General features: G+C 32.5%; 1 protein-coding gene across 1 annotated transcript in view; it reads left to right on the top strand.

Annotated features, from left to right (window-relative positions):
* Dmd (dystrophin) overlaps window positions 1-15,557 on the top strand; it is a 1,999,854-nt gene that overhangs the window by 554,322 nt on the left and 1,429,975 nt on the right. Inside the window, exons 14-15 of the mRNA XM_090326714.1 lie at window positions 11,610-11,711; window positions 11,833-11,940. Coding sequence (XP_090182840.1) covers window positions 11,610-11,711; window positions 11,833-11,940 — 210 coding nt within the window. The remainder of the gene's footprint in view (window positions 1-11,609; window positions 11,712-11,832; window positions 11,941-15,557) is intronic.

Here is a 15,557-nt window from a genome sequence, read left to right as displayed (position 1 = left end):
CCTTGGGCTCTCCTAGCAGAGATTTGCAATAGAGCAAAACGTAGATACATAAGGCTATATAGCATGACGCTAAATGAAAGGACCTCTAGGCTATAGAAACAAAAGCCATATAATGAGTCATTGTTGTCCTTAATGTACTATGTTATCTCTCATCTCTTTTGCTCCCTTGGTTATCTCATATTGTTACAGTATCTCACTTTGTTATCTGATATATTGGTATATTTGTATTTGGTTATTTGAAATTGGATAGGGAAGGGGGGAAAAGAAGATGAGGGGTGGAGGTGGGGGGAAGGGAAATGGGGGCCAAGACATGAGAGAGGGTATGAATGTATGTGAATTAATGCACCTCCTATCTGGCAAATATAATGTAAGCCTTCTATTAATTACAATAAAAATATATGAAAAAAATTAAATCTCCCTAAATCGAATCCTCAAAGAAACAACTCCATTAACAAGTGACTAAACATGTAGAGACTTCTCTGAAAAGTAAAAAATAATGGTAAGTAGACTCCTCAAGAAATGTTCAACATCTCTGGCCATAAAAGAAATGCAAATCAAAACAACATTGTGATTTCAAATTACTGGGGTTACAAATTCCCATATCAAGAAATCTAATAACAAGAGATGCTGGCTGAGATTTGGCCAAAAGGGAATGCTACTACACTGTTTGTGGGAATGTAAATTTGATTAGTCACTCTGGAAAGCAGCATGAAGATTCCTCAAATGACCAAACATAGAGCTCCCCTATGATCCAGCTATTCCACCCCTGGGCATTTAAAAAATGGCAACAAACAAGGCCATACCTAAAGTTCTTATCTCTTAACCATTAGAAAATGGATGTGGAACTATGGTAGAGTGATGGCTTTAAGCAAAATGAGCTCAGAAACAGTGTGAGTACCTGAGTTCAGGCCCCATGACTTATAAAATACATACATACATACATACATACATACATACTGCCTACAAGGTACTAGCCCAAAGCCTAGAGTTTAAGGTTCTGTACAAAATCTAAATTATTCTGTTTTAGAGCTTATATTCCAAGAAAAGTGTTATTTTATAAACAAAGCCAGAGGTAAAAGCTTATGTAAAGAGAATGCAAGTGAGCTTATGTGACAGTTTGATTGTTTACAACTCCTGTGTATATTTGAAGATTAGTTGAATAGATGGTTACTTGTTATTGGCTGAAATTCTGCTACTTTTTATGAAGATAGGTTATACTGTATGTCTTACATCATTGTCTGTTAGGCTGAGAGAAACAGTTAAACCAAAATATATGAATGGAGGTAGCTTTAAGCCAAAGTTAATTCAATTTAAGACAGTTATATAGAAATGCATGGTGTGTGTAGATAGGGCTGGCTGGAGGATTTGGGTTCTAATGTTAGAAAGTTTACCTGAAAAATAAAAAAAAGCCCTGAGAATGAATCAGTTTTGCACTTTTATGGCTGAATGAAATCTTGATTAAGCACTTGTCTTCAGATCTGTGGATTCAACAAACTGCAAATCAAAGATATTAAAAAAGAAGCAATGCCAGTTCCAAAAATCTACAGTTTTTTTTCTCTTATCTCCCAAATAATCAAACATTAGTTATTATGACTGTAACTAATTCAAAATATATAGGGACAAGCAGGTATGTAAGTAATATTCAAATAATATGCCATTTTATATAAAGAACTTGATTATCTTTAAATTTAGTGTATAAAGAGTATACTGGAATAAATATTCCATAGATACCAAGGGACCATGCCATAGTTATATGTGTGAATTTAAGAATCATACAAAGCTTTATTCAACTGGATAAAAACCAGGAGGGAATTCATACACTGTGATGAATTGGGAAGCAGTTCTAGATTTGTGGGGGTTGGATGATCAATATGATTAGCTCATTGGTGTTTGCTTATGGGTAACTACTGAACTGAGGTTCTTACTGCAAAACATAGACTAGAAAATTAGAGCATATCTGTCTTCATGATCATCTTTCAGAGATAGCTTCAATGGCCTTGAGAAACACTCATGAATTGCAGATGATTCATGAAGAAAAACCAGAAAATTCATTTACCATTTCAAGTCTTCTAAACTAAGTGATCTATGAGTTCAGAGGCCTATAGTCTAAAAACTACTGATACAATAGTGAACCTATACATAGTGCTAGGATTTGCCATGTTGACCAATAAGATCCATTCATATTCACTTTTTTTTATTATTTTGGAACATTTACATTTAAATATAGATTTGAAAATAAATGTACCAGTCAATTTCTAACTTATTTTATGGTTTCAACACAATTTTATTATATCAGTTTTTAGAGAACAATTATTTTTGCTGTAACAGGTCTTTCCATCCCTTATTATGGAAGAGCTTTCAAACATTCATTTAGTTCCGACATTTCTCTCAGAATTGTCTTGTAATTGTCAAGGTAGAAAGTATGTGTCTTATTTTTTGCCAGTCCTGGGCTTGAGTTGAGGGCCTAGGTGCTGTTCTTGGGATCTCTCAAGGCTAGAAATCTACCACTTCAGCCTCAGCATGACTTCCTGCTTTTTTCTATGTATGTAGTACTGAGGAATTGAACCCAGGTCTTTGTGTATGCTAGGCAAGCACTCTACTACTAGGCCAAACTCCTGGCCCCGAGAGTATGAGGCTTTTAACAGTGTTTTCTTGCAGCTTAAAAAAAAAAACTTTGTTGTTGTAAATAGTACCTTTATGAAGCTATATTTTCTATTACTAATTATTATTTGGAGACATATAATTGAGCTTTGTTTCCTGGCCTTGTATCCAGTGGCTATGCTAAAAGTACATACTAATTTGAATAGTTTATAGCAAACTTCAGATGTATATAAGCAGGATGTTTGTGAATAATGGCAATTTTATTTATCCCTTTCCAGTCATCCATATTATTAGTTTTCCTTGCCTTATTTCACCATGTATATGCTTTAGCACTATGAAATTATTGTAGGTATTTGTTGTTCATTTTAGGTCTCAGAAGAAAGGCTTTGAATCAAACCCCATTAAATATGACATTTCCTCTAGGCCTGCTGTAGATATTTTTATGCTTAGTATTCAATGAGTTTTTATGATTTTTGGATTCTAGATTTTATCAAGCTTGATTTTCATGATCATTTGAAGTAATAATATTAGTTTCATTCTTTATGAATATATCAAGTCATATTTCTTAATTTCATAATGTTGCAATAGCTTTATTCTTGAGATAATCAAAATTTGGGTAAGAAATACAAATATTTTACCAGGTAATCTGTGCTAATAGTAACATGTGCTTTAGATTTTTCCCATTATGTCTATGAAAATACTTGACATATTCTTTTCATTTCCTGTAAGATGCTCACTATATTTACCTGATTATTCAGGTTTGGGGGTAGTTTCACATGAAATATTTGATATATTAATAGTTATAAATATTTCCTTTTTGGTTTCAATTTTCTTTTTAGTTTGTATTTTCTGAAAGTTGCTTTGTATGTCAATTTCAGTAGTTCATATGTTTCAATAAATTGGTATTGTGGTTTTTTTAACATTTTACTAGCTATTGTTATTTAGAATTTATAAATGTGATAGGAAATGAAGACTGTTTAAAATCTTTGGAAAAAGTAGGTGATCTGGCAATCCTTTGCCTATTTTCCCATCTATTAACTTTGGTAGAAATTAAGAAGCTCTAGGATTTTATAAATTGGGTAGATTGTTAGCCACAATTCTCACCACTTCCACATTCTCCTTAACCCATGTTACTTAATACTAAATGTACATTAAAAAATAGTGTTTTCAATTGCCAAGAATTAGAATAGAGCATATGAAAATATCTCCCATGTGCTCACTTTTAAATAATATATATATATATATTGGAAGATATTTCTGGTTTAAAATGTAAAAAATGTAAAAGGGAAAGGTTTTCTGTTCTTGTACAAAAATAAGCCTTTGTCATTTTAGTGTCCTGCAGAGATACTGGGCTGATGGGCTGATTTCCCATCATGTGAGGTCTAAATCTTGACCAATTATACTCATCTCAATAATTAATCAGTTTTCAGAGCTCTTTCATATTGCAGATTTATCAGACCCTAGCAATCACTTGCCCTGGAGACAGCCTAGTCATGTCCTATTATTTCTTATCCATTAAAGGAAAAATGAAACTCTACTAAGGTTAATATTTTGTAAAGGTAGTATCAATTTGGGGAATAGTAAAGCTGAAGCATGATTTTAGGTCATCTGTACAGTAAGACTGTATGAATAGAAGGTTAACAGACTCAAAGTTTCCTATGTACTCTAATCTCAATGTGGAGTGGAAAGGATTTTCATATGTGATTTACATTTCCTATATGACTTTGAATTCATCATAAATAACTTGTCAGTGTTTAGTGAACAAGAAAGAAGTATAGAATAATGCATTTATTTTTACAGGGGTAGTATGCAGCTCTGAGGCACGTGTATCTTGCAAAGCCCACATATTACCCCATAATATGAATGTCCTGATAAAGAATCTACCTATTTCTAACACTTTAGAGCCTGTAAATCATCCAACAATAATAAAGCACAGAAAAACCTCAGGCTACCATGGAATGCTAGAGCATGTGATAAATGCTGGAAAGAATACTATCTGGCTAGAATGCTCCTTAGGACTATTACTTGTTATCTGATAGACCAATTGAATGAGCTGATGATGTCTGAAGCCTATAGAGAATATGAAGCTGCCAAATAACATTAAATAATATTCTTCAAATAATAAAAATCAATGCCAGCAACTAAAATCCTTTCCAGATTTATTCTTTGACACTTTGTAAACTCATTAAAATAAATAATAAATGGAACTGACTGAAACAGCATAGAAAATAACTTAAGTTCTAGGTGAAATCTCAGTACATTTGCAGCATAATCACAAAGGCAGAATTTTACTAACAAATCACTTATATTTACCTTTTAAAAATGAATCCCTGCACTGAGCATACATTCTTTATCTGGAAGTGCAAATATTTTCTGATATTTTCCTGTGATTAAATAATGTGGAGTTATAGTGTCAAATATGTTTTTAGATCAAATTATGACTGTCTATCCTTGTCACGTGGGCTAGAAAATATATTTAGTTAGATCTAGTTTAACTCCTACTAAAATAAAATAAGAAAAACACAATAGGAAAAAATTTTTGAAAGATTTTTTTATCTATATATCTCACTGTGGTTTCTGTAGCTCAAAGTAAAAAGCATATCTTTTACACTAAATGCCCTACTGAAAAAGTAGCATGACCTTAGCCAGATTGATCTGTCGTTAAATCCCAGATACGTTAATTTTGTGATATCCATGCCTACGAAGGAGTTACTTAAACCTATCCACCAGTTTCCTCACCTAGAATAAAAGTCACATTTTAAAATCTTAGTTAATAGAATAGGAATTATTTCAGCATAAATAATTATATTTTTAGAAAATTTTAATGTTTCCTAATATATAATATTTTCTTACCTTGGACCATATGTTAGTAAAGATATAAGACATTCTATTTTATAGCCTGAGATATCATTTAATGGCTTGCAAATACATGTAGAACTAAAAATAGAGTCATAAGCCTCACTATCACAAACCATTAATCAGTGGATATCTGTCACTTTTCTTCTTATTATGAGTTTTATTTTATTTCCTTCAAAAACTTGATTTTCATTGTACTACTGTTAAGATGAATTTGCTTATACTTAACTGCATAGTTATTTATAATAAAAAGAGAAATCAAGATGTGATTAATTTTTCTGAAGGCCCATTATACATGGGCTTCATTTATCTGGGGAGCAGACTATAGGTTCAAAAAATGCAATAAAATGAGAAAGGCTGCTTGCTGCCTCCCTCCTTTGTAAAGCCCACTTACTCTTGTACTGTTTGGTCCATGGCATACAATTATTTCTTCTTTAGTGGTCATATGCCTGGTCAACGTTTATTTTTCATTGCCAATACTGATGTGCTCAAGTCAGTTCTCACATTCTACCACAGACTCCCATAGATTTAAGGGTTTTCTTTTGTTTGTTGGTTGGTTGGTTGGTTGGTTGGTTGGTTTTTTTTTGGGGGGGGGGTGTCAGTCCTGGACTTGTGCTCAGGGCCTAAGCGCTGTTCTTGGATTTTCTCAAGACTAGAGCTCTATCACTTCAGCATCAGCACCACTTACGGCTTTTTTTCTATGTATGTTTTACCAAGGAATTGAACCTGGGTCTTCCTGCATGCTAAGCGGGCAATCTACCATTAGGCAACTCCCGGCCCCAAATTTAAGAATTGTTTTATTAAGTTTTCCTTCACAGTTTTGTGAAATTATTCTCAATTGCCTTTTTCCAAATGTTCTTTGAGTGAGCATTTTCACTTTTGATTTGAAAAAACAGCTCAACCAAACAAAAGATTTCCCATGACAAATTTCGTTGACATTGATAATGTGAGATGTGAATTAAATGGGAGGGAAAAATCCTCCCCATTATGGATTTGAGCATGCATGATGATGGAGTTGCCGAGTTTGTGAAAATGTGTTAAAGTAAGTGAATTTACTTTTGGCTTCTCTTACTACTGAGTCAAAATGAAAATATAAACATGAATTAATTACTCATTACTACTTGAGATGCTATATTCTACTGTTTTGCATATATTCTTGTAAAAAATACTTATCTAATTTGGAAAAAGTGTTATTTCTAAAATGTGATTTCTAAAACCTCAAAAGATTCCTATACTTAAATGGGAACTCGGATAAATACTTAGTAAATACACATCTTTTTTCCTGGAAAGAGATTTTTAGTTCTAATGAGGTCATTATTTTAAAATGTAGTTTTGCTTTCTGTCAATCCCATTTGATCCAATACTTTATTCTTGTCTCATAGTTAAGTTATGCTCATTCAGGCAATGAAAAGCATCAACATCTTTGAGGGAGTGAATTTACTGATTAATTTTCCAACTATTTAGTTCTATCCACTGGAATTAAAGAAAGGCCACAATTTTATAGCATTAAGCAAATTACTAAGTTCAAATAAATTATGTATATTTGTTTAAACATAATGAATGTAACATTGTAAAAATTTTAAATATGCAAACATTTACATCATATAAGAAAGCAACTTCTGATCAATTTGTCTAATTATATCAGGAAGATGCTCCAGGTCATTATGAGATGTGGCTTTGCTTCAGTTCATTATGATTAATATAGTTTTAAGCAATGGAATCTGTTACTAAAACATAATTATTAATCTACCTTAAGAATAAACATCCATTTGTAATGATTTAGTAAGTGCATGTCTGAGGCAAAAATGGTAAAATTGATAGTGCCATTTATTTGAAAATTTGATATAAAATGTTCAAGCAAAATAAAAATAACCACTGACATTTATATATCTCCTTGAAAGATAGTAACATTGTTCAATACACAGTTCTGTAAATATTTTAGCAGTTCTATAAGGGACTGTGTATTCTCTTTAAAAGAGATGGAATGACTCATATGGTAGAGCATTAGCTTTCAGCCTTGAAGCTCAGGGACAGTGCCCAGGCTTTTGATTTTAAGCCTCTAGAACCAGGACAATCAACAAAAACACCCTTAGAACCTTCATGTGAGTGGAATGAAATGTGTTTGGCTGGTGTTTTATTTCACTCCTGAGGCATCTTTATTACCTGTTTGCAAATGATCACCAGAAAATAAAAAAAAGGTTGTGAAATCTAAACTTATGAATATGCCAACCTATTTTCTCTTCATTATGCTTCAGGTGTGATTTGTGATGTGTCACCATCCTAATCTACATCTTTTTATATTAAAGAATTTATTAACATAGATTTTTACATCATATTTCAAATGACGTGTTTAACAAACAAATATTCAAGAAGGGAATCTCTATATACAGTCACTGCCACTTAGATTTTAGAACATAATCAAAATTAGGCTGAGGGTTTGTATGTCATAGATACATAATATCTATGTAATAAAGCATTATGTCTATAGAGTCATAAGTTTTATGACTATGTAGTTGTGTTTATATTTCTAATACCATGTCCATAGTATTGGGTATGCAACTTTTCGGTCAGAGCTACATATCCTGCTTCTTTTGGTGGTGAGTTGGAGGTAAAAGTTTCACAGACTTTCCTGTAGGTGCTAGCTTCAAATCTCCGTCCACAGATCATGGCCTCCAGAGCTAGGATTACAGGTGTGAGCCACAGGAACTGGTCTAAAGGAGATGCTTTTGTTTTTGTGTTTTTTATTTTTATTTTTGGTGGTCACAGGACTTGAACTCTGGTCCTGGATGCTGTCTCTGAGCTCTTCAGCTCAAAGTCAGCATTCTATCTCTTTGGGCCACAGTGCCATTTCCAGTTTTCTGGTGGTTTATTGGAGGTAATCGTACCTGGACTGGCTTTGAACTGTGATCCTCAGATCTCAGCCTTCTAAGTAGCTAAGATTACAGGCATGAGCCACTGAGAGTACAGAAGTACAGAGTGATTGAACCATTCAACAAATCCCTCCCCCATCCCCAGAGAAGTACATATTCTAACCACCTCCTCCAATGTAACATCACCTTTGCTTTCCAAGTCACAAAAAATAATAGGAAAGAACTGTATGGGAATTTGGTACATATTCAATTATTCAAGTCCAAGAGTCTAAATCTTCAAATCTTTTATCTTACCAAGGAAGAGCCTGAGATCTACAATAGAGCATGAACATTTCCTAGGTAGATTACAAGTATGCAAGAGGATCAGCGATGAGCGCAAATTCTTAATATGGGATCATTTTTTTTTGTTCAAATCCCAGTTCTGTGATCATGGTAAAATGATTTAATCTCTCTTAATCTCTGTTTTGACAATGAAAACTGTAAGGATGGTAATACCTGCACCTTGAAATCAAATAGGTCTCTGTAAAGTTCCTTGGCACACAGATGATTCTCCAGAAAGTATAGCTGATATTATAATTATTGTCATTGCTATAATTATGATGATTAAAAATAATAGGGATTAAAAACAGAGATGGAATGAATTATTTATAAGTTTCTTTGGAATGATGGACCCATCTTAGCTGTCATTGTACTAATCTGTTATAAATACTGTAGCAAAATTCCACATAGTAGCTGGTATAAATAACAGAAATTTATTTTCACATTATTTTCATTGTTTATGAAGTCCAATATCAAGGCTTTTGGTAGAGTTGGTTTCTTAGTCTAATCACCTTGGCTTTCCAATAATTGCATTTTACCTGTATCCTTGATCTTCCCTGTTTGCATATCCTTATCTCTTTCTGTCCAGATTTTCAGGTCTTCATTGCACAGTCAAAAAGGATTACAACATACCCTTAGGGAGTCATTTTAATTTAATTCTCTCATTCAAGATCCTCGCTCCAGACCTGGTCAAATTGAGTTAGTGAATTGTACATGGTACTTCAATATGAATTTTGGCAAGCAAATCTTTACTTATACTTATATTTGGCATGCATAGGCTTTACTAAATGTTCTTGTTTGAATAAATGTATGGACGATAAATTGGAAGCTATCAAATAAAGCTAAATATTTGCCAAGCTATAATCCTGCCTCAATGAGTTATCAAAACTATAGTAATCATTTGAACACAAAGGATACTTTTAAGGATATTCTCTATGAAGTTCTAAGTACATTGACTATTTGCCCACTAAATTATTTAATATTAAAATTTATTTGACAAAGTGAAAATTTTAATGAGATATACCACATATATTTATTAAAATTATAAAGTATCTTATATAACCTTAGTCTGTCTAGGTCATGACTTTCCTTATTTGCCTATGTATTACAGAATCAATGAAATCAATAAGCAATAACTTTTCTTCTGTAGGATTATTAATTTAAAATGCTACTTCAGTTCATGCTGTTTTTTCTTATACTAGAAAGAAAATGCTATATTAACTTAGAAGTGCCTGTTCATTTTCAATCAGCTATAAAGATTGATATTATTCTTTCTCTTCTTGAATAACAACTCCACTGGAGTTGATAGGCTAGAACAGAATCTCAAATTTTAACTTTTACTTAATTATCTACTTAAGTAGATAGTATAGGTTTTAGCTAATGGATAAAATTTTCTTACTTTGAAGTTATTTTCCCCAACTAATCTGTGAACAAGATGGTTCATAAGATTTTTCCTTAAAAAAAACCCTTTCACATATATTTGGGGAAAATATCACACACTTCTAAAAATAAAATGAAATTATTGTTTTAAATTTAAGAAAATTAAAGATGATAAACTCACTGATTTAAGCAGGTCCATTTCTTACAGATGTCATAATGCCATAATGGTGATATAAGGCATTTATGATAAATTAACTCAGGAGTTGAGTAGAGAGTAAAACTATAAAATGTAAGAAAATCGGGTACAATATTCTGAATGCAATAACATTTTGTTGATAGTTTTGAAGAAAATTCACTTTTGTCTGAGCAGTGTCGTATTACATGATCACTTTGATGGACTAGTAAATTATTTACTGCTACTCATATATGAGACTGGTTTGACAAAGTGATGTTTGATTAAACAAAAAAACTATGAGGAACTCCATGTTATCTAACAATAGACGTTTTATGACATTACTTATATTTGAAGTGTTTTATTCATGTATTAATTTCTTGTAAATAAGTAGAGAAACACAGATAGTAGAAACTCTGAGGTTTAGGGCAAAGATATTTTTCTAAAATAGGAGTTAAAATAATATTTTTATAGCTGTGATTCTATAAGAGATAAGTTATATCTATATTTTGAGATAGTTATAGCTTTAAAGACCAAAGAACTATTGTAAAACCATTTTCTTATTTATGTGAAAAAATCATAGAAATAAATATATTAGTCTTATAATGGAGCTGAAGTATATAATATCTTTTGTCTTAAACTAATGCCTTTACATAAAAATCATTGCAACATACACTTTATGCAAAATCACAATTTGATTCAAGTTACATAATAAAATATATATGCACAAATATGAAAATAATGTAAGTTATTATTAAAGATATTATAATTTTCTTGCCACAATAATTTAGATAGGATTCTAGTGCATTTATAATAATCAAGATAATTTTATAGTAATCCAGGCAATTAAAGCAATCTATATATGGATAAAATTAAAGTGGATAAAATTTTCATCTATATTTCATCCATTAAGAGAATATCATTGGGCAGAAATTATTAAAATGAGCTGTTTTCAGATTTCTGTTCTTCAGAGTGTATTTTTAAACATAAGGGAGGCATAGTTTGTATTTTGTTATTGGAAAATTACCTTTTTATTGGCAGAGAGTAGATGTACATCTTCATAGTACATAGTATACAGTTACGATACAGATTTATTGTGTATTGATTTTCTCTAATTCCATATTTATGTATTTTCTATCTTTCATTGTGGAAACATTCAAGTAGTGATATAATAACTTCAGAGTACTTGGAAGTACTTTTGTCTGTCAATGAAACGTACAAAGCTTAGTCAATATGAGCATAAATCCCAAGTCACATTGCTTATCCAATTATAAGCAGAAGCAGGAAAGGTAGTCATTCAGTTCTTAGTGCACATGAGAAACTCAAAATCAGGTACATTGGCAAATCTGGTGGCATTTTAATAAAATTCACTTAAACGTGTTTGCTGATATGGTTGACTCTCTCTTTCCCAGGTACTGGGAGATCGATGGGCAAACATCTGTAGGTGGACAGAAGATCGCTGGGTTCTTTTACAAGATATACTTCTAAAATGGCAGCGCTTTACTGAAGAACAGGTGAGTAGTATGGGAGAAGCTGTATCAATAAAAAAATGAGGTGATATAACGTGGGGAAACTAACAGAAAAAATCTATTTAATAATTATGTGCTCTCTTTGGAATGCTTTTATTTCTTTCAGTGTCTTTTTAATGTGTGGCTTTCAGAAAAGGAAGAGGAAATGAATAAGATTCAAACAACTGGCTTTAAAGATCCAAATGAAAAGATAGCAAGTCTTCAAAATATGTCTGTATGTATATTTTAGCTTTTATTAATCTTTCTAACCGCATTCATGCATATAAAAATCATTACTTGGTATTTTCCTTTCTAGTGTGTCTTAAGATAAATGGCTCTTGTTTAGACTTAGTTCCAGGTGGCATATTGATTTCTTTAATAAGAATACTACTATAGTAAGAATTTCAATTTATTTTGGTAATATTGAAAAATGAATTAAGAATCTTGTGCTTGCTGTGGCACTCTATGACTGAAGCCATGTACCCGTACTTCTTACCTTTTATTTTCCTTTTTATTTTCCACATTTACACCTAAGCTGGCCTGGGCCACAATCTTATTTGTAACACCTGTGTTGATAGGGTGATAAGAGCAGCATGTACCATACCTAGATTTTGGTAGTTGAGATGGAGCCTGTGACCTTAATGCTGGGATGGATTTGAGATACCATGATTTGTCAATAATTCACTTTCAATTAGCTAGGATTACAGGTGGAGCCACAATACTCAGCATAAAGTTGTTTTTCAGATAAATTATACTTTTGAAAAACATCCATCATAGAATAAAACTTTCAATAATACCTCAAATGCAAAGGTGTGTTGTATTTATAAGCCTTCTACAGTATTTTAAACATCAAAGGAATTAACAAATGGCCCAGAGCTGATTCTTGTAATAACATATGAGAGTCCAAGGTTTCTACTAATTTTGACAAATGAGGGAAACCATTGAGCCTTTGTTCCTTTGAGTCTGGCTTACTTCACTTAATATGATTTTTCCAAGTCTTTCCATTTTCTTACAAATGGGGCGATGTCATTCTTTCTAATGGCAGCATAGAATTCATTAGGCTCAATGGTTTTCCTCATTTGTAACAATTAGTACACATGTAGAACTCTCCTAGCAGAGGATAACAACAGCAGAAAACCTAGGTACATAAGGTAGGTCATATAGGATGAGACTAAATGAAAGGATCTCTAGGATATGTTGAGATCTCCTTTTGACATTTTCATGTTATTTGACTCCCTTGCAGGTTGATGGCTTCAGGATAATTAGAATTCATACATGGAAGCTAGACAGTCACAAAATGTGTGTTCCTGTAAATAAGACTTAATTGCAATCTTTATACAGTATTATTACTGCTCTGCTATACTTGGTTGGTTAAAAGTCACAAGCTTGGCTGGATACAAGGGAAAGGAAATAGATTTAATCTTTTCATTAAAAAACCCCAAGGTCCAATTATACCACAGCATCTGGGACAGCATTATTTTATAGCTATATCCAAAAATAATGTTTGCCAGAAAATTACCATATACACTACAAGCTAGTATGAATATCCCTTATTGAATTTATCAATTGATATAGTTGTTCTAAGTCAGCAACGGATGGATAAAATCCAGTTAAAGGAAAGCTAGAGGGGGCTTTGTAAATTGTCTAGTGTATCCTCAGTCCACTTACGGGTCTTAAGTTCGTACTCTGGTTATTTCGTAAGAAGACATTGAGATTCAGGTTAAAATAAAACATACACGTGGATTTTTTAAAGCAGGTATTATATAATGTATGTAGGAGAGTTAAAATGAGCAAGAAGACATCCTGACTCAGGTTGAGGCCTTCCAAGCTATTTCAAAACCCTTCATATCATTTGATTCCTCAGGTAAAAAATAGCTGCAATTGAGAACTGTCACTTCTAACAATCATGTGCCACGATGTGGACATTTTTTTCCAAGTAAAAGACATTGCTAGCCTCAGGGCTATGATAATTCCTTCTTAGCAGGGATTCAATGTTTCAGTATGTTTAAAATTCATATTATGTCACCGTAGTGGTAAGCAAAGTGAAAATATGTTTTGTATAAGTCTTACCATTTGATAGTTTAAGCCAATTAACAAAACCTGACAGCTGGTCTAGAATTTGAGGTAAAATTCCCCTGCTGACACAGGCAGTGAATAAGAATTTAATGTTCATTAAAATATGTCACAATCTAAGACCCAAAACAGGTACCATCTGTCACCAGCGCCTACTACATACCTAGGTATAGATATAGCAAGCTAAAATTCTCTATCATTTACAATCAGTGTAATTTGTTTTGAAATATTACCACTAATAACCCATGGGAATCATGAATATTCTTCTTTAGTCTTCTTTTCTTCCTTCCTTCTTTTTTTCTTCCTGTCTCTCTCCCTCTTTCCCTTCCTCAAAGACTTTGAACTTAGGATTTGGTGTTTGCTACTAAGTACCACTTCAACCATGTGACAAGCTTTCTTTGCTTTAGTTTTTTTTAGATAGGTCCTAATTGTATTTCCCGATCCAGAGTAAGCCACCATCCTTACACATATCCCCTATGTAGCTGGGATTATAGTCAGGTTCCCAATACCAGACTTTTTTCCAGGCTAGTCTTGAACTACTATCATCACAATATCAACCACCCAAGTATGCATGAGACAACACATATAATCCCTACATATAATTGTTGACTATGGCTTCTTGCCCATTTACAGGAAGGTATTGCCTTTATTTTTAATTTTAAGTAAATTGAAATTCTCTTTTTTTGGCTTTTGCCATGGAAACATGTTTTCAATCTTTTTTTCTTCATATACTTTTTAGAATTCTATGGTTTCCTAATAGTCAAAGACTTATGATCAATTCTTGTCATACAGAATGACATTCTTCTTTGCTGTGGGAACAATTAAATTATAGTTTTTAATATATAAAAATAAAATTCATGTGAAATAGAGCAGATATTTAAGTATAAATAACATACAATAATTTGCTACTATGACACAAAATGCCTGGTATGGCTGTAGATTACTTTTTATGTCTCTCTGCTAACTATTGCAAAATAATTCAAGAACTTTGAGAAGCAGAAACCAAAGAGAGAGAAAAGGGAATATAGAACAAGAAACAGAAAGAAAAAAATGAGGTCCAAACAATCTGCTGTCACCATATAAAATAACTCCTACTGTTAAATACATGAACATTTTGGCTAGCTTGTTGTTGTGTCATATATATTTACATAAAATTTTATTGATATAATGATTATTCAGCTTCATCATAACAATTTAATATTGAGTTTGCATTATATATTTACTTTTCATTTCTTAAATTTTTTTCATATATTTTTATTGTAATTAATAGAAGGGTTACATGATATTTGCTAGATAGATGGTGCATTAATTCCCATACATTGATACCCTTTCACAAGTCTTGGTCCTCATTTCCCTCCCCCCACTCCCACCCCTCATCTTGTTTTCCCCCATTCCCTATCCAATTTCAAATAACCAAATACAAATATATCCGATATATCAGGTAACAAAGTGAGATACTGTAACAATATGAGATAACCAAGGGACAGCAAAAAGATGACAGATAACATAGTACCTTAAGAACAACATTCATTACATGGCTTATGTTTCTATACCCTAGAGATCCTTTCATTCAGCGTCCTACTATATGGCCTTTTGTATCAAGGTTTTGCCTTATTGCAAATCTCTTCTAGGAGAGCCCAAGGTTTCTACTGATCATGACAAATGAGGGAAACCATTGAGCCTAAGTTCCTTTGAGTCTGGCTTACTTCACTTAAAATGAACTTTTCTAAGTCTTTCCATTTCCTAACTAATGGGCCAATGTCATTCTTTCTGACAGCA

This window comes from Megascapheus bottae, chromosome X, assembly GCF_031878675.1.
Source record: "Megascapheus bottae isolate mThoBot1 chromosome X, mThoBot2.hap1, whole genome shotgun sequence".
NCBI classification, from domain to species: domain Eukaryota; kingdom Metazoa; phylum Chordata; class Mammalia; order Rodentia; family Geomyidae; genus Megascapheus; species Megascapheus bottae.
Note: the sequence above shows the minus strand (reverse complement) of the source record. Positions and strands in the feature narration are given on the sequence as shown.